Below are 17,212 nucleotides of genomic sequence, written 5' to 3' on the forward strand. Positions count from 1 at the left end.
CATTTTCCTACTCCTTTTAGAAAAAGTCTGCCCTTTTTATTTACTTACTTGGCTTTATCTTCTTTATTGCAGAAGAATTGTCTCTAAGCATCTCTGTTTCAAATTGCCAGGTCCAGGAGAATGTGGTGAGTCATGTGCATTGTATTACAGTGATATTTATTTATTTATCTGAGTATTGTAAAGTAATCGGTAGTAGCAGTGTCTGGATGAGAAAGCAACACCAGGGCACGGCAGGTAAAGAAGTCCATGCTGTGTGTGGGAATTAACCTGCCATGGCTGGTAGTTTTTATGAATGTATGTCCCTGCTTTTGGTGCAGCTCAGTGGATCCTCTGCAGGAAAAGTTGGTTGTGTTTTCCCATTCAGTGTAATGATGGTACCTTTTACAGAGTTTGATTAGTGCCAAATATAATTACAGCCTAGCCAGTAATAACTAATGTGGTCCTGAACATTTTAATGACTCGTGATATTTGTGATTTCTTTTTTTAATGCATTAGGATATCAGCTCCGTGTACCAAATATTTGCCGATGAAGTGCTGGGTTCTGGTCAGTTTGGTATTGTATATGGAGGTAAATTGCATTATGTTCCATTATGCATTTATTAAGATAGAATGTCTGCTTGATAAAATTATCCTTTTCATACATAGCTATATCTAGAATATCTAGGTGAAGTTATCCTTGTTAAAAGTTTTGTTTGGATTACTCTGCTACATGTCTCCGCAGTTAATATGTACAATATTTCTTACAATTCAATTCTTGCATTTGCAGTTCCGCATTGGCATCCTAATCAGTTTAGAGCATGCATTGCATTTTGACCACAGCTAAATACTAAGCAATCCAGTTTGGCCATGTTTAATGATTTTTTTTAAATTGCAAATTCTAACACTGTTGTTTGTGTTTTACAGTAGTAGAAGTCATATATTTGCTGTCAGTTACACTTGTTTTATATGACACCTGAGAGATGTGGCCAAAAGCAATTAGAAAAACACAGTTTATGCTTTGACAGTATGGATGCAAACATATTATTGACATTCTTGATGCAAACAAATTTCTGTCAGCAGGGTAAAGTAGAAAGAGGTATTCTTTGCCAAGAGTGTGAGTCCTAGATTTCAAGTCTAGTATTATCACCTAGTTTATAAAACCTTCTGTTGCAGCATATGACTTGTTTTTAGTACGTAATCACAAAAAAAGAAGAAATACTAGAAATGCATATGAGCCATAAATGTTTCTATCTCTCTCTCTCTTTTTTTTTTTTTTTAATCTCATGTTATATCTCAAGTGTTGAGAAAACCACAGACCATAAATCTGGAAAGAAAGAAAAAGTCATAAGTAATAATTTGCAAGTGGTAATCTCTCTGCTTCTGTCACGTTTTCTTTCTAATCAGGAAGTATTGTGGCTATGATGTTTCTGTGTGCCAATTGTATAGTTAGATACTTTTTTACTTCTAAACTTCTTGATGGAAATAGTTTGGTCTGGTTTTACATCACTCTTGAAAGAGGTCAGGTTTTTTTGCTCCCTCTGTATTTTTTAAAGCGCAGTATGAATCAAAATGTCCTCCCTTTCTTATGAATAGAAATTAACAAATGCAGACACTTATTTTAATGATGGGATTTTTTTTTTTTCTCAGTTGCCATGTAGATAAATCTCAGCTTGGTATTTTGTATGATGCAATGCTTATGAGGGCTTGTAAGTGTAATAAACACTTACAAAAAGCTTTCATTACTTTTTTTTTTTTTACTGAATGAGGACTTAAAATATATAGGATATGCTTACTTCTTAATATAAAATCACAATCTGAAAGGGTATGAAAAGACAATATAAAAGACTATGGTTTTGCTGGCTCTACACACTGCTTAATTGTTGTTGGTATTTGGGGAGACTAGATCTGGTAACTTCTGATACTGGCTTATCTGCGCCTGTTTAGTCAAACTGAAATAAGGGTAACAATTAATAGATTCGGTTGCTTTCACTGTTGTGTGGTTTGGATTGGGTTTTTCTTTTTTGTTGTATTTTTTTCTGCCCTCTATTCTTGACAAACATTTCCAAAATTGCAAATCAAAACTTACAGGATATAGTTATTCAACTCCTGCATCAGTGAGAACAGTTTCCCTCTGCTTTTCCTATTTTGATTAGTTTGAAAGATCTGAAAAAGGGAGACAGAAAAAAAACTGCTCTTGACATTTTCTTACTGATGTAAAACTTGCACTGAAAACTGGCTGGTTGTGTTTTGCTTAACAAAAGGAATTTTCAAGCTGCTTTTCTGTTACTCTTCATGGGCAATTTTTAGCTGTAGTCTAGCTTGTGTAGTCAGGTGTTTTGTTAGATGGATTGGTTTGCTTTACATTCTTTAGCAATCTAGCATTTGCCTTCTGTGTTTTGCATCTAGTTTGTAATTGTATTTGTGCTGCATTTCAATATTATTTCCTTCATCTGGTGGTGATAAGCCCTTTTTTTATGATGGTGTTAAAGGCAGGTGCAGTAGTTGCTTGGCAGAGCAGCCTGTGGAGCAGTTCCTGTGCCCTGCCTATGTCCTGGCACCAGTGCTGACCAGGGAGCAGCAGGGAAGGCTGGCTGCTGAGGTGTAGCTGGGCTCCCCACAGAAGTGCTGGTAGACCCTTCTGTGCCACTTGCACTGTGGCTGTGTGTGTCATCCCTTCTCCTAAAATGGCTTCTAAACCCTTCACTGAGCGGAAAATGAAAATTTGGTACAGAATTGCTGTTCTGTTGTAGTGTAGCATTAAATGTCTCAGATTTCCAGGGTCTTGCAGTGTGTGATCCCATTAACCTCTCTGATGTGACTGAAAGAAACCAGTTCAGCAGCTGGGAAGAAGCTGGGGAAGCATTAACAGCTCCTCACTTAGCCCTGGATGCAGCCTCCCTGCATATTGCAGAATGCTTCTCATGTAGCTGATGCAGGTTGCAGCGAGGAATAACATGTGCTGCTGTCAGCATGGTGTTTTTCTTCCCACCTTTTCTTACCACAACCTTTTAGAGCTTTTTGATGGCAGCAGACTGCCCTGGGTGTTAAATGTGTTGCTGTTCTTTGGGGCACCTAATTACTCTTATGTTCCCATGGAGTATTAGATGTGTAATTTCCTGTGCATGTGGACGTATGAAACCACTGGAGTGGGTTTGTGGATCTGTCTTCACTTTGGCCTTGAATTGTTGTAGTTTTTACAGGAGAGGCAATATTCTGTGGAGTAGTTATTATTTGCTCATGTGCAAGTAAGTCCCTTGCACAAGCAAAAACTTCACCCAATACATCTAATGTCAGTGTGTGTGTACCTGACAGCAGAGTAGTAACTGGTTTAAGTTAAACCTACAGAATTCCTGTGGAGGCTGATCACTTCTTTTATTCATACACCATTTGCAATTCTAAATATAAATATGGTAATATTGTATACTTGGCAGAATATACTGGTTTCCCCAGAAAGGAATTTCTACTGTAATGTTTTACAGCTATGAATTGCTTCTACCTCTTGATGGCTGACTCTGACTTTCTGTTTAGGAAAACATAGGAAGACTGGAAGAGATGTGGCTATCAAAGTCATTGACAAGATGAGGTTTCCAACTAAACAGGAAAGTCAGCTTCGTAATGAAGTAGCCATTCTCCAGGTATAAAAGTGTTTTGGGACCATGTTGGAGTTTTGTCTTGAATAGACCGTTAATAAGATTTTGCATTGAGTGTTCTGAATTGATTTTTAAATTTACATCTGTGATTCCTGAGTACTTTTGGAAGAGTACTTGGTAGAGTAGATAACTTCGGAGTGGTATCTACCCCGCTGTAGAGGATCCTGCTGAAGCCATGTACTTTGGCTCCATGTTTTCTCCCTCAGTATTATTTTCTGTTGTTTTCCACTATTGGCTCCTTGATCTTTGAGTATTATTCTTGTACTCGGTTACTTGAGTACAGAACATGCATCAGCTGTAATATTAATCATTGCAGCTAATTTGTATTAAACAAGTTACCCTTAGTCGTTGGCATGGTTCATGGGTTGACTTGTTTCAAGCTAGTTTCTTTCCTCAGATTTTTATTTTCACCTGTATCTATTTAACATTTTTTTGATTTGTGGTCAGCATTTCTGTGTAATTCAGGGTATTTCATACTGTTTTGTTTTAGTGATGTACCTATGCTGCTTTGTTTTAGAATTTGCACCACCCTGGGATTGTGAACCTGGAATGTATGTTCGAAACCCCAGAACGGGTCTTTGTTGTGATGGAAAAGCTGCATGGGGATATGCTAGAGATGATTCTTTCCAGTGAGAAAAGTCGACTTCCAGAACGAATAACTAAGTTCATGGTCACTCAGGTGAGCAGTCAGTTCCTCTGCTTTGAGACGAAAGGCTAGATTTGGGTTGTGTAATTATAAGACAAGAATTTGGAGAAGGGGTTTTCTGTACTGTTATTTAAAGAGAGAGTTTAGAGAGGTACACATCTAATAAAAGTTGAAAACAAGGGGGTTTATTTTCTCCAATCTTTTCCTCCCCCCTCCTTCTCTGTCTTTTCGAATGCTTACTGTTTTGACATTCATTTTTAAATGTCCATAATGTTATGTCTGGGGAAAGAAGGGCCAAAAAATTAACATAATTAACATTCAAAGTTCTTTTCTTGTTTATTCAAGTCTTGATAGACTGGAAAAAACAGTACTTGCACAGTATATATGGGTTAGTTCTTGAGGACTATGTTGATAAAAATTGCTGTATTGGTTAGTGTGTGCGTCTTTTGACACTTCTGGTATGCTTGACTATGTTCTGAAAGTGTTCTTTTGTTTTGTAGATACTTGTTGCTTTGAGGAATTTACACTTCAAGAATATTGTGCACTGTGATTTAAAACCAGAAAATGTACTACTAGCGTCAGCAGAACCATTCCCTCAGGTGAGTGAAGATTAAACAATATTTTTCATTACTATTCATTGTTTTGTTTTGTTTTGTTTTTAAGAAGTATCGCCATTGCTGCTTAAAAAACAATCTCTTGTGGGATTTTCAACTTCTAGAATTACTTGAACTGTATGTATTGTAGTTGTCTCTTTTTTTCCCTTGTCTCACTAAGTGCTTTTTAGTGCATTGCTCTTTCTTATGCTCTGAGGACGACTTATTGACTTGGGCTTACATGTTGAACTTGATGTGGATCCTTTTATCTCCACAAGTGCCTGCTGTGTTCAAGTTAACGAGCTGTTGCAGGATCATGAAGATTTGAGCATTGGTGCATGCGCCAGCTGTTAATGCTTTTTACTGGCATGTTTTGTCAAAAGCTGGCTGGGTCTGAGTTCAAGCTAAAACTCATTGTTTGATTTCTGTGTAGCCAAAGCCTCCAGCTTCTGGAATACGATTAAGAGAAATGTGATTTGGCCAGGATTCATGTGCATTCTTAACTTTGGTTCTGTGCCCTTCAAGAGTGAGGATTCACCTCTGAAAATGAGCTGGGTTTGGAATCAAGATATTTTTTCCATATTTGCACACTTGTGGCCATGTGATACACAAACTTCCCCAGACCCGAGTCTGTGCAGGGCCAGTTCAGGTCTTGATCTGAAGCGTGGCTGATGTGCATGCTGCAAACCCAGCAACCTAAAACCTTAATGGACTGGTTTACATGGGGTTTTGTGTCTGCTTGCATACAGGCAGTGTTTAGGTGATGGCAGGAAGGGTGTGAAGTCAAGCAGAGATTTCTCAGTGTCAAATGTTCCGCTTTTGCAGGTGAAGCTGTGTGATTTTGGCTTTGCACGCATCATTGGTGAGAAGTCGTTCCGGCGCTCTGTGGTGGGCACTCCTGCCTACCTTGCCCCTGAAGTGCTCCGGAGCAAAGGCTACAACCGCTCCCTAGACATGTGGTCAGTAGGAGTTATTGTCTATGTCAGCCTCAGTGGTACCTTCCCATTTAATGAAGATGAGGATATCAATGATCAGATTCAAAATGCAGCATTTATGTACCCACCAAATCCTTGGAAGGAAATTTCTAGCGAAGGTAAAGAAATTAATTTTCTCTATTAGAATGTTCGTGTATGCGGGTAACACATTCAAATGCTTAAACGTCAAGGTTCATTTAGGAAGGAGTGTGAAAATTATTGATAGTTTGAGTTTAGTAGATTATGCCAAAGTGGATAAATATGAGGTAAACGTATTTGTGAAAGATAAATTGTGAAATATAGTGCTTTAGATCATTTTCAGGGCAGGGGAGTCAAGAGATTTAGCAAGAAAAATGAATTTCATCCATGATGGATGAGTAATCTGACACTTCCCGAAAGTCCCAAAGGAAAGTTAATTCATGTGTGGGTATTTGCTGAATGCTGGCATATTTTATCTGAACTATAATCACAGAAACAGTTCAAAGCTGAATCTGGAATTTTAGTTTGTACATTAAGAAGTATAGATTTAAGTGTCAGGTCTGAACAATCTAGAAGTTTACAAGGCTGGTCTCTAGAGCTCTCCAGTGCCAGCTTTGGTTATATGCTGTTGCCATGTTTGGTTAATACATGATTAATACACAAGTAGATGTGGAAGGACATGTACAATAGTGGAAGTACCTGTATCATGGCCGAACACGGGATTATGCTCAATCTTGTCTGAAAATCACTAAAATTAGTAGGGAAAAAGATTAATCAATATCATAGTAAAGCTTTTAGTATTTCCATCAAAAGTAGGGGGAACTTGCACCATCCCTATTTTGTAGCCTCATTTAACATAAGCAAGGCTAGATATAAAATTCAAGAGCTTGGTTAAATTTAAAGGAGTTCATTGGAGGATACATTCGCACATAAATAATTAATTTCTACTGCAGCATTTGAATGATGAGAGGTGATTAGTATTTAAACAGTATAATTTTTGTTCTTCTTTGCCAGCCATCGATTTGATAAACAATTTGCTTCAAGTGAAGATGAGAAAACGTTTCAGTGTTGACAAATCCCTTAGTCACCCATGGTTACAGGTAAACCCATCTGCCTTTTTCGCTATGTTTATAATGGGTGAATAATTTTTTTGGCTGAAATCCTTCGGAGGCTTTTGACCATCTGTGAATGGCTTCTTTCCTCGAGGGAAATTTGTCTTACTGTCTCTCCCACCTTTTCCTTTTTGTCTGACAACATGGGTTTACTCTTCTGGCTTCCCCCCTGACTGTGGGCTGTGATGAGTGCACGGAGCCCTGTGAAATCAGCATAGAGACATTGTTCAGTGTGGAAGTGGACACACAGCCTGGTGTGTGCCGTAACTTGTAGTCAGTTTAGAACAGGTGTGTTTAGAATGGAGTTTATCTGCTGCTTTGGCAGCCTTACATACTAGTCTATTTAATTTTGAACTATTATTTGGAGGCAGTGTTGGGGCATCTTGTGGGAGGGCGTTTGGTTTTGGTTTTCTTTTTTTTTTTAATTCAGATCTTGTTGGTTCTATCTTGTGGCTGTTTACACTAAAAATGGACACAAACTGCAGAATTTATCTGTGGGAATGTAGTGCTGCTGTTTCTTAAAACTGCTTCCTTAAATCTCTTTTACTCCCTAGGATTATCAGACTTGGCTTGACCTCAGAGAATTCGAAACGCGCATTGGAGAGCGTTACATTACCCATGAGAGCGACGATGCGCGCTGGAAAGAACACGCTTATGAACACAACCTCGAGTACCCCCAGCACTTCATTATGGCTCCTAATCCAGATGACATGGAAGAAGACCCTTGATTTGTTCATTATGCTAAATTGCAGCAAGGAAGGATACTCCAGGCAGAAACTGAAGATAAGTTTTGGAACAAGTATTGCTCTTTCCAGATGCTGTCCACATAGAAGCCCCAGAGGATCCTGCATTGCCATGGGAATAGACTGTCGTCTGGCAAGCTTCTCTTCATCCCTGACTTTTAACTCTGAGTAGCTTTTGGACAGTGGGATACAAAGCCCACTTGTTCCCTGTTGGGGAACATTTTACTGGGCTGGGTGGCTACAAAGCCATTACCAAAGTGTAGTATGTACAGACTGAATGGTTTGTGTTTTTCAAGGGTTTTTGGTTTTTTTCATAGCCTAAGCAGTAAGAGTTTTTTATTAGTTTTCTAATCTCTATTTACTAGGCCATAGAGGACTGTTTTCTGTTACTTAGATACATCTCCCATTTCTCAAACTGTGGATGGTGAAGAGACTCTATAAAGAAATCAGTACAGAATACCTTGGCTAAAGCAAAACATGGTGGTTTAGTTGAATACAGCTTCAGAGATGAAGGAATATTTTGCTGCTTTTTAGACAGTTAAATATGTGTGTCTTGGCCCTAATTGAACCTTTTACAGATGGCAACAAAGAAAAAAAAAATGAAAACCTAATTACTTCTTACATTCCTCTTGAAATGCTGGCTGATATTCTAAAGAGATGACAATCAAAGCCATGCTAGGCCTTTATTTTTTCTGTTAAAAAAAGCAATAAGCCACAACAATGCTGCTGTGCAGGGCTGGCATGTCATTGATACACACCAAAGGCATTTTGCCTTAAAACTACACAAGTAATGCACAGAGAGCACACAAGACTTGATGTAGCATGTCCTTTCACTCTGGAAGACCAGAAGGATGTGGAAAAATAGGGAAAAATACATGCAGCTTTCTTCTGTTGTTTTGAGTAATAAGACTTCAAAATTTTTCTAATATTTTTCTATTTTTTTTTAAGGTTCCCTGGACTTACATCAGTAGTTTGTAGCCTGCTAGCTTGTTATGTTAACTCTGCTCAACACATAGAAGTAACAGTGGATACTGCATCACCTGTTGCTTCTTCCGGGGCAGCTGGATTGTAGGAGAAAGGACTGCATTCCCACCTTAACCTGCAGCCCCTCCCATCCTCTTTACTGTGCTCAGAACTGTTTGAACTGAATGAAGCGTCCAAAAGCAACTCCTAACTCAGTTTTTTTCTGTGCACCTGCCTCAATTGAATGATTCTAACTAATTGGACTTGAGGCACAATAGAGGGGAAACAGCAGTGTTCTTTGGAAATGATTCCCTTGGACAGTTCAAGTTAATGGTATTTCAAAGAAGTCTGAGGCCATAGTGCTAAATGCAAATGGATGAGGGTTTTTTGGTCTTACTCTAAAAACCAAAAAGAGTGAAATCCTTTTTTTGTGGGATAACAATGTTGTGCTGCTGGAGGGTGCTGGGTGGCTGTATGCATCCCTGATGTGCCAAGCTGCTTAACTGAAGCTTAGTTGGAAATATTTCTAAAATACTGATATGGGCTTGAACTGCAAAGGCAACGAGAGGCTTTGGGGTACCTCCTCTCTCCTACAAAGATTTTTCTTCTTCTGTTTGTGTGTAGATAAGTATTTTTTCTACTGTTGTTATTCAGGTAAGGAAACCGGTGAGCAGATTTTTAAGTTGTTAGATATACCTAAAATGTTACAGGGTTAGTTCAGAGCTGGCTGCTGCTCACAGTAGCAGTGACCTGGCAGTGCTCAGTGGCAGCTGCGGAAGGATGTGCCCACAGGTAGGTTTGGGTCCTTAACTCACATTTTCTTTTCTCATTGCCCTTTATATATCTGCCCCTGCATTTTGTAGGTGTCTGTGTTGGCAGAGGCTGAGCTCTGGATTCTTAACCCTTTAAGGGAGGGTTTCAGGACTGACTGCTCTAAGAGGCACTGCTTTTCATCTCTGGAAGCAGTGCAATCACCTCTGACATTGGTATTAGCCTGCTCTTGGCAAGGAAAGCAGTGCTGTTTTTCAGCTTCCAGTGCTCAAGTGACCAAATTTCAGTGAAGCCATTGCTATATTCCATCCTAACTGTAATAATGTAGATACAGTTTGGTTTTAAATTTCAGATTTTTTACTTGAGCTGTTACTTTAGGTTTACCTGTGGGTTTGTTGTTTGTGTTATTTTAAAGGGAGGAAATAAAGCAGCTCAGTCACTTGAAAAAGCACAACAGGAATAGAGGAAGGAGGGGACAATAATGAAGTAGAAGGCCTGGCTTTTGTCTCTCCCCATTAAGTCTGCTCTGCTTCAAAATATTATATGAGCTATTTATTCCTTTAGTTGTATTAAAATAAATATAATGCTGTTGGCCTTTGGAGGACATTGCCTGATCATAGGCAGACTTATGGGGCGAGACAATAGAAGCCACAAGCAGCTAGCAGTCAAGAAACCAAAAAAATCAGACTTACATTATCAGTAAAATTCCTAGAGTAGCAAAAATAGCTGAGTTTTTTATTCCCTTTTTTCCACCTTTACTGCAGACTTTGACAGCAGTAGGTTACAGTGTTTAATACCCTTACCCCTAGGTGAACTAAGCTGCGTTCACTCGAGCAATAGTGCTATGGTGATGCTAGAAAAAAGCTCATGTTAAATTTATAGCCTCAAAATGACACTGTCAAGTACTTTTATATTTTTATACACCCCATTGTTTGTAAATATCCTCTGGTAAGCTTGAAAATAAAATTTATTTCCCTATCAGACTTGTTCTTTTTATTTACATGAATTCTCTCTCCTAGCAAATGTTCTTGGGAGTAAATGGTTCTATGCTTTTGTGTTTGTGGATTTGTTATTAGATAGGTCCTGCTGTGGAAATTCTGCTGGCAGCAACTCATTTTATGTGTATCCTGTCTCTATTCTCTTTATAAAAATATCTTTAAAGATGTCAAGGCATCTTGATTTTATTCAAGTACTAAAGCCTGAATACATCTGAAGACTCCTTAATGCACGTTTGTTACTGACAAGTTTGATTCCACTAGTAAATATTTCATTCAGTTCTATCTCAAGACCCCCAAACCATTGTTCATTCTCTGCTCTGTGTGTGCTGGTTTCTGTATGCAGTGTTTCATTTCCACTCATACTACTTTGAGTAGGTCAGTCAAGAGGTTTGGTGTGCTGCACCAGACTTACTCTGAAACAGCCATCACATATTTTGCAACAGTATTTGAAATTACTTTAGTAACAGTTCATTAAATCCAGCAACAGGTGGTAGGGGAGACCTTGATTCTGGCTTATCTTTCTTGTCAGGATGTACAAGTCTGTGGTGAGGCAGCAGGGCAAAAAAATTAAAACAGTCCCCCATCTTCTCGGGATTCATCAGCATATCATAGCTGTGAAGTAACTGCTCACGAGTTGCTGTGTCACCTGAGTTCTGCAAGAGCACCTGGAGAAAAAAAAAAAGGCAGGTTAGAGCCCTTCCTGCGTTCCTATAAATTCCTGCATACATGCAATCCCTTCTTGCATCCTTTTCACTGAACAGTGCTGTGATGGTTTGTAGCACCGGTGAGATCACTGGTGGTGGTTCACAGCCCATACACTGATGCAAGTTTTGCATTAAATGCTCCTAAGTACAATATGATCAGTTTACTTTCAGGGATCTGGAGTAACTTACATCTAGCAGAAGCAACTTTCTGATCTCACACCTACATCTAATTTTGAACAACTTCATTTTAAAACCAGGTATTTTTACTAGAGCTCTCGTGCTCCTTCAGGGCCTTGTCTGTGGATTGGCAGGGTTCTGTAGCTGTGAGCACTCGTACCTGCAGTCGGAGGTCAATGCCCATGTTCTTTAAAAACTCCCGCTGCTTTATGGGGCCTAACGTAGCTGTTTTCCCCTGTGCCATCTTTCGAAGGTAGCTGAAATCAACATCTGCTGTCAGGTCTGCTGTACCTGGAGCACTCAGCACGTCGTGGAGTTTGTGATTCCGGAAACCCTGAAAATGAAATTGGAAGATTACACTCACCTGTGGTCCAACCATCATAGCCGGGCCAGCAAAAATTAAACTGTGCCTCTGAGGGGTGACAATAGCAAATTATACATGGAAAATTGGAGATAAATGCAGCAAGACCTCAGATCACCCTTTCCATCTGAGAGAAACCCTTCTGGGTACCGATTAAATAGGAATTACTCAGTTTTATGCAGGTTTTGCTATTATGCCCACCTACGAGCTTTATCTTACAAGAACCTAATGATCAAAGATAACAGAGTCTTGGCTCATTGCTACAGGGCCGGTGCCTTACCCGGAAAGTGTCAGTTTTGGTTCCGTCGTGGCCGTAATCCGCAACCAGAGCAGCTCCACCATCCTTCTCTATCCGAGAGGCAAGCCTCTGCACAATGACGCCAGCCTCAGGACACACTTCCACGTGGTCTCTTGTTTCTTCTGGCTAATGCAAAGACCAGAACACTTGGATTAACAGACAAGCAAGTATCCCTCACACTTGGTGTCTTGGGGCTGTTGCTTTGCTGGGACACACAGGTATGGGAGTTGCATTCTAGGCTACCTATACTAGTTTGAGCTACTTTTTGCTATCCCTTATTCTCAATTAGTACTTTTTGAGTGCTGGATTTCAGTCATCTCTTCAGTAACCAGTAGTCAAATGAAAATTTTTCTACTAAGAATATCTGAATCAGGTGAAACTTCCTTACTATGGTACTTAAGGATAATAGTGCTTCAGCTGTGCACACATTTCCCAGAGGCCTTCCTGTGTGAGACTTAGCAGCTCCTCAATCTCCAAGAGTTAATTTTGTAGCTTTGAGTGTCCAGTGCACTTGGGGAAGATACCACAGCCATTTCCCATTAAAGGTCAGCCTGGCACAGAAGCAGGCAGCTGCCCTGAGTACCCTGCAGCAGGCTGAGAGCCTGGCTGGGGCAGGGCCACTCTCGAGGTGGTGATGCCGCACACACAGTGCAGAACTCTGCCTGTCACTTGCTGCCTCGGTTTGCTCTCTGAGACATTTTGTGTGTTCAAGCTCCTATTTTGCAAAGTTTGATACCCATGGTAATTTCTGTGCTGTGGTTTCACAGCATACAAAGCTAAACTTTTGTGGAAATTCTAAGTTCTGTTTATTTATAGACTGAGAGCCCTCCTTTTGCTGTCAGAGTAACTGAGAAGCACTAAATGTACTTGAAAGAGTCAATAGAGGTGTAAAGATGAGCTCTGGTAGGCATAACCTCACCTGAATAAAGTTCTGTGTTGCAGGGGTCCTGGATGGTGACAGGACAAACCGCAGCTGGTCAGGAACTTCTGGATCAATATCGACCAACACCTCACGCCAGCCTTTCTCTGTTCGCTGTTCAACGAGCCCAAAGCACTCACATGACACTCCAACAGGTACCACAGTATCTTGGTCATTTGATTCAACTAATAGGTTAAGCTTTCTCACAAAGGTTTTAGGAACAATACCTTATTAACAACTATTACTTATTCCTATTTAATTCCAGTAACTGCCTTAGAAAAAGCTTGTGGTGGAGTCTCATCTGCACAGCCAACAAATACAGGTTTAATTACTCTTAAAAGGAGTGAATGATGCTCTGAAGAAGGATGTTGCCTCTTCTCTTGACCGTGCAACATTTAACTTATCAAAATAAAAGGTTTCATTCTACTGGTGATTTTCATAAATTAGCTACTTCTGAATCATAACTAGCCTCTATCTTGCTGCTCTCATTACTATTCAAATGAAAGCCCTTCAGTCTTTTGTTAGTAGTATTAAAGAAAATCACAGGGAAATTAAAAGCTACATTAATGTAGCATAAGAAATATACCCTAAAACCTTGAGTTATCAAAGCAGAAAGAAATTCTTAGCTTTCTTTAAGTTTTTCCATTCAAGAATAATTACTATTTTTACAGTTACCAGCTGAATTAAGCCTTATTGTCCAAATTCAGTTAGAATTATTTCTTCACCAGAGACAGAGCATGTGTCTAGTTTGGCACCTTAGTTCTGCTCTTCCTCAAAGAGAAAAGGTATTTATTTAAGCAGATGGTCACAATTACAATAATAATCTTACTATACCTGAAACTTATGTATTGGCAGGGCATCAAAGAACTCATGTGCTAGGTAAAAGCTGTAACCTGGGGGAAGGTAAAAAAAAGACACATTAAATTATGAATGCTTCCACTTTAAAATATTTTTACGATTTTTAATGAATTAAGCTTGTTAATGTGGTTGTGAAAAAACTATAATTACTTCCAGCTTGTACACATGAAAGATACCATTTCTACAGGTAGCTCTTGTTTCCAGGCCATTAATTTTAGATCACTATCTTGTGAAATGAGATTCAGGCAAAGCCAGTAAAGATTTGGGTTTTTTCCCATGAAAACAAAGACAGAATATAGGAAATTGGGTAGCTATCCCTAAACAGACAGAGTAGGTAGCAATGATGAAAATGAACCAAGATCCTGCCTCAGACTACTTTTCTGTCCAGCGTGAAGGCTAGCAGAGATGCCCTCTGCTATCAAAAGCTGTCAGTGAAGGAAAGGCACCATCCCTTTAACGAGGCATTCAAGCTCCTTACCTGGTGGCACATCTTGAATATCTCTGTACCAAAAAATGGGAATTCCAGTCTTGCTAATGCCTTTCATGTAAGCAGACTCATCCTCAGGGTTTGGCTGCGCCTTCCCTCCTGTCAGCACTGCTGCTTGGATCTCGCTGAGTTTGGGGCTCACTTCTACCAGATGAACGGAGACATCACATTTACTGAGAACAGAGGTGAGCTGCTTGAAGACCTAAAAGGCAGATGAATTCTATTAGGTGCAGTCTTGTGCTATGTACATTAAAGCTTTAAGTATTAACCTTTCTTCTCACTATTTACTATTAATTATTCAAGATAAAAGACTTTAGTTGGCTTTCACTAACAAAATCTCAGTGACAGAGACTGCATTTTGCTCCTTCAGTAGGAAGTGTGAGTTTTCTTCATAAGTCTTAATAAAATCTGCTACACTTCAAAAAAAGTTTGCTACACATTACATGCTGTAAGGACAACAATGTGAAATGCTAATTTGGAAGAGTAGTAGCAGCTTCTCTAAGACCTGTAGAAGGTCTAGCATTAGGAGAGAAATGGTTCCGTTTTCCCTGCCACCTTAAACAAGTGCTTGATATCCCACATCTCACTATTTTTATTAACGTATGTAAATAGAATAAAAGTTCTTATGTGGTGCTAAATCCCATTAGTAATCTGTTTATGAATCAGCAGCATTTTAATTAAGACAGCCATGTAAGCATGACTGAACACAAAGCGTTAACTCAAAAGAAATAAGGCCCTGAACTTAGGAATTACCAAAAGAATTACTACAATTTCATTCTGTGTTTGTGTACTCCCCTGGTCTGTGCCTTGCACTAAGGTGTCCATCCCAGTTACACATAGCAACACCTTCCTAGATGGTTTTCAGTTCAGATAATGTTTCCCTACACAGCACTAACCTACAATGGACTATTCCTGCCCTCCCCTTCTATCCAGTGGTGTTTGGAAGGTCACAGGCGTGCCTGTGCAGTGTGCACACACTGGCCCCTGTTCTGCTTCCACCTGAGAGCTCTGTCCCAGAAACTCATCTGTTCTAATAAGAGTCTGAGCTGCCAACCTGACTGAAGTGATCTGGCTACTAGGGAAGGGTAAACCCTGCCAGCATAACATCTTCCCTTCAGATTCCCCTGTAGCTATGCAATACAGCCAGAAACAAAGAACATGAATGGTTTTCACCTACCCGCAATATATCCTCCGTGAGGGTGCCCCTCCCTGGGCCCAGCTCCACCAGCTGGAAGGTGTTTGGTTTGCCCATGGCCATCCATTCACTAATGTACCATATTCCTATTAACTGTCAGTGAGAAACAACACACAGGGTTACAGCAATAACTTCAGCACTTGTGGAAGATCATACCTGCCTTTTGTCTGATGATAACTAAGATAACATGGCAACATTCTGTCTCGATATTTTAAAGTTAAGAAGAATTATGATACATAACTTCACATTCTTGTCTTTAAGTATTAGACTTGGTCATTGCTTGCTGTCAGCCCAGGAGAAGCCATTAGTAAATGTGGAGAGCCTGTTCTGGCTGGAGCAAGAACTTTCACTTAAGGTTCAAATGCAGGTCACTGCGCAGGTGCCTTTGGACAACTGTTCTTCCTGACAATGCATTTACCAAAGCATCATTTACAACAGGATTTAGTCACTCTTCACTTCTGGAAACGATACACAAACCAGAGCGAGCCAGACCAAACTCTGGAGATTATTCTTGAGGGGAGTTTTCACACTGGAAAATCACCATAACTCTCTATTTATAAGCGAGTTCTGTATAAAAGTAAAGTGTTACTAAGCAAGTTCAGAACAAAATCCTTCCTCTCTCAAAACCAATTCTTCTCTTGGGAAATAACTTGAACCTTATCATTGCTACTCCAGTATTTTGACATTGATAAGGTACCTGAACACTGGCTTGGAAATCAGTTGGGATGGAAATTGGAAGGGACCACACTGGGCCATCTGGACCACCCTCCCTGCTCAAGCAGGGTCATCCTAGAGCATAAGGCACAGGATTGTGTCCAGATGGTTCCTGAATGTCTCTAGGGAGGAAACAACTCTCTAGTCAATCTGAGTGGCAGTGCACAGTAAAGAAGTTCGTCCTCGTGTTCAGGTGGAACTCCCTGTGCATCACTTTCTGCCCGTTGCCTCCTGTGCCATTGCTCAGCACCACTGAGCAGAGCCTGGCTCCATCCCCTTGGCGCCTCCCTGCAGATCCTCACAGACATGGATGAGCTCTCCTCCCAGTGCCTCTTCCTGAGGCTGAACAGCCCCAGCTCCCTCAGCCTTTCCTCATAAGAGAGATGCTCCAGTGCCTCAGTCATCTTTGTCACCTCCACTGGAGCCACTCCAGGAGCTCCATGTCTCTCTTGTCCTGAGTAGCCCAGAACTGGACTCAGACTCTGGATGTGCCTCACCAGGGCTGGGCAGAGGGGCAGGATCACCTCCCCTGAGCTGCTGGCAATGTTCTTCCTAATGCACCCCAGGATTCCATTGGCCTTCTTGGCCACAAGGACACACTGCTGGCTCACGGATGGCTTGCTGCCTACCAGGATTGCAGCCAGGCTTGCGTGGCTAAAGTAAAACAAGTAAGTTAAGCAGCAAGGAACTGCGTTACCTCTCCGAACACCTGACTTATTTCAGGCGAGGTGATGAAGTCTCCGCTCTCGCCGACGCCGCCGCGGCGCGTGTAGTAACCCTGCGAGGGGGAAGGGGCACAGGGGCCGGGGCCGCGGTGAGCGGGGGCCGAGGCACAGCCCCGGCGCCCCGGCCCGGCCCCGCCGCACCTGGCCGGGGTTGGTGAGCGCCTCCCGCATGTACTCGGCCACCGTGACCGGCCCGCTGGCCCGCAGCTTGCGCGCCAGGTGCCGCAGCATCGCCTCATCCCCGCCGGCCGCCTCCGCCGCGCCCGAGCAGAGCCGCGCCGCCGCCGCCGGAGCTGTGGGGAGAGGAGGGGAGAGAGGGGCTCGGCGGGGCGGCCCCACTACCAGCGGCGGGGAAAGCGGGGAGAG

The 17,212-nt window shown here is 41.2% G+C and overlaps 2 protein-coding genes across 7 annotated transcripts in view; one reads left to right on the top strand and one right to left on the bottom strand.

Moving 5' to 3' along the window:
* Window positions 1-8,092, top strand: part of PRKD3 (protein kinase D3) — a 42,300-nt gene extending 34,208 nt beyond the window's left edge. For all 6 annotated transcript variants that reach the window (XM_040059315.2, XM_040059318.2, XM_058419911.1 and 3 more), the window contains exons 12-19: window positions 73-125; window positions 496-568; window positions 3,508-3,614; window positions 4,147-4,308; window positions 4,776-4,874; window positions 5,694-5,961; window positions 6,836-6,921; window positions 7,488-8,092. In XM_040059315.2, the coding sequence (XP_039915249.1) occupies window positions 73-125; window positions 496-568; window positions 3,508-3,614; window positions 4,147-4,308; window positions 4,776-4,874; window positions 5,694-5,961; window positions 6,836-6,921; window positions 7,488-7,661 (1,022 nt within the window). In that variant the 3' untranslated portion in view covers window positions 7,662-8,092. The remainder of the gene's footprint in view (window positions 1-72; window positions 126-495; window positions 569-3,507; window positions 3,615-4,146; window positions 4,309-4,775; window positions 4,875-5,693; window positions 5,962-6,835; window positions 6,922-7,487) is intronic.
* Window positions 8,093-10,575: 2,483 nt separating this feature from the next.
* NDUFAF7 (NADH:ubiquinone oxidoreductase complex assembly factor 7) lies at window positions 10,576-17,211 on the bottom strand. The gene is made up of 9 exons (XM_040058120.2): window positions 16,988-17,211; window positions 16,819-16,899; window positions 15,390-15,500; window positions 14,204-14,414; window positions 13,702-13,760; window positions 12,868-12,981; window positions 11,931-12,074; window positions 11,450-11,623; window positions 10,576-11,073 (listed from the first exon to the last, which is right to left on the bottom strand). Exons 1-9 carry the CDS (start codon window positions 17,075-17,077, stop codon window positions 10,861-10,863), a joined length of 1,197 nt encoding a protein of 398 aa, XP_039914054.2. The 5' UTR covers window positions 17,078-17,211; the 3' UTR covers window positions 10,576-10,860.
* Between the last annotated feature and the right edge of the window lies 1 nt (window position 17,212).

The sequence above is a fragment of the Hirundo rustica genome, chromosome 3 (genome assembly GCF_015227805.2).
Source record: "Hirundo rustica isolate bHirRus1 chromosome 3, bHirRus1.pri.v3, whole genome shotgun sequence".
In the NCBI taxonomy this organism is placed as follows: Eukaryota; Metazoa; Chordata; class Aves; order Passeriformes; family Hirundinidae; genus Hirundo; species Hirundo rustica.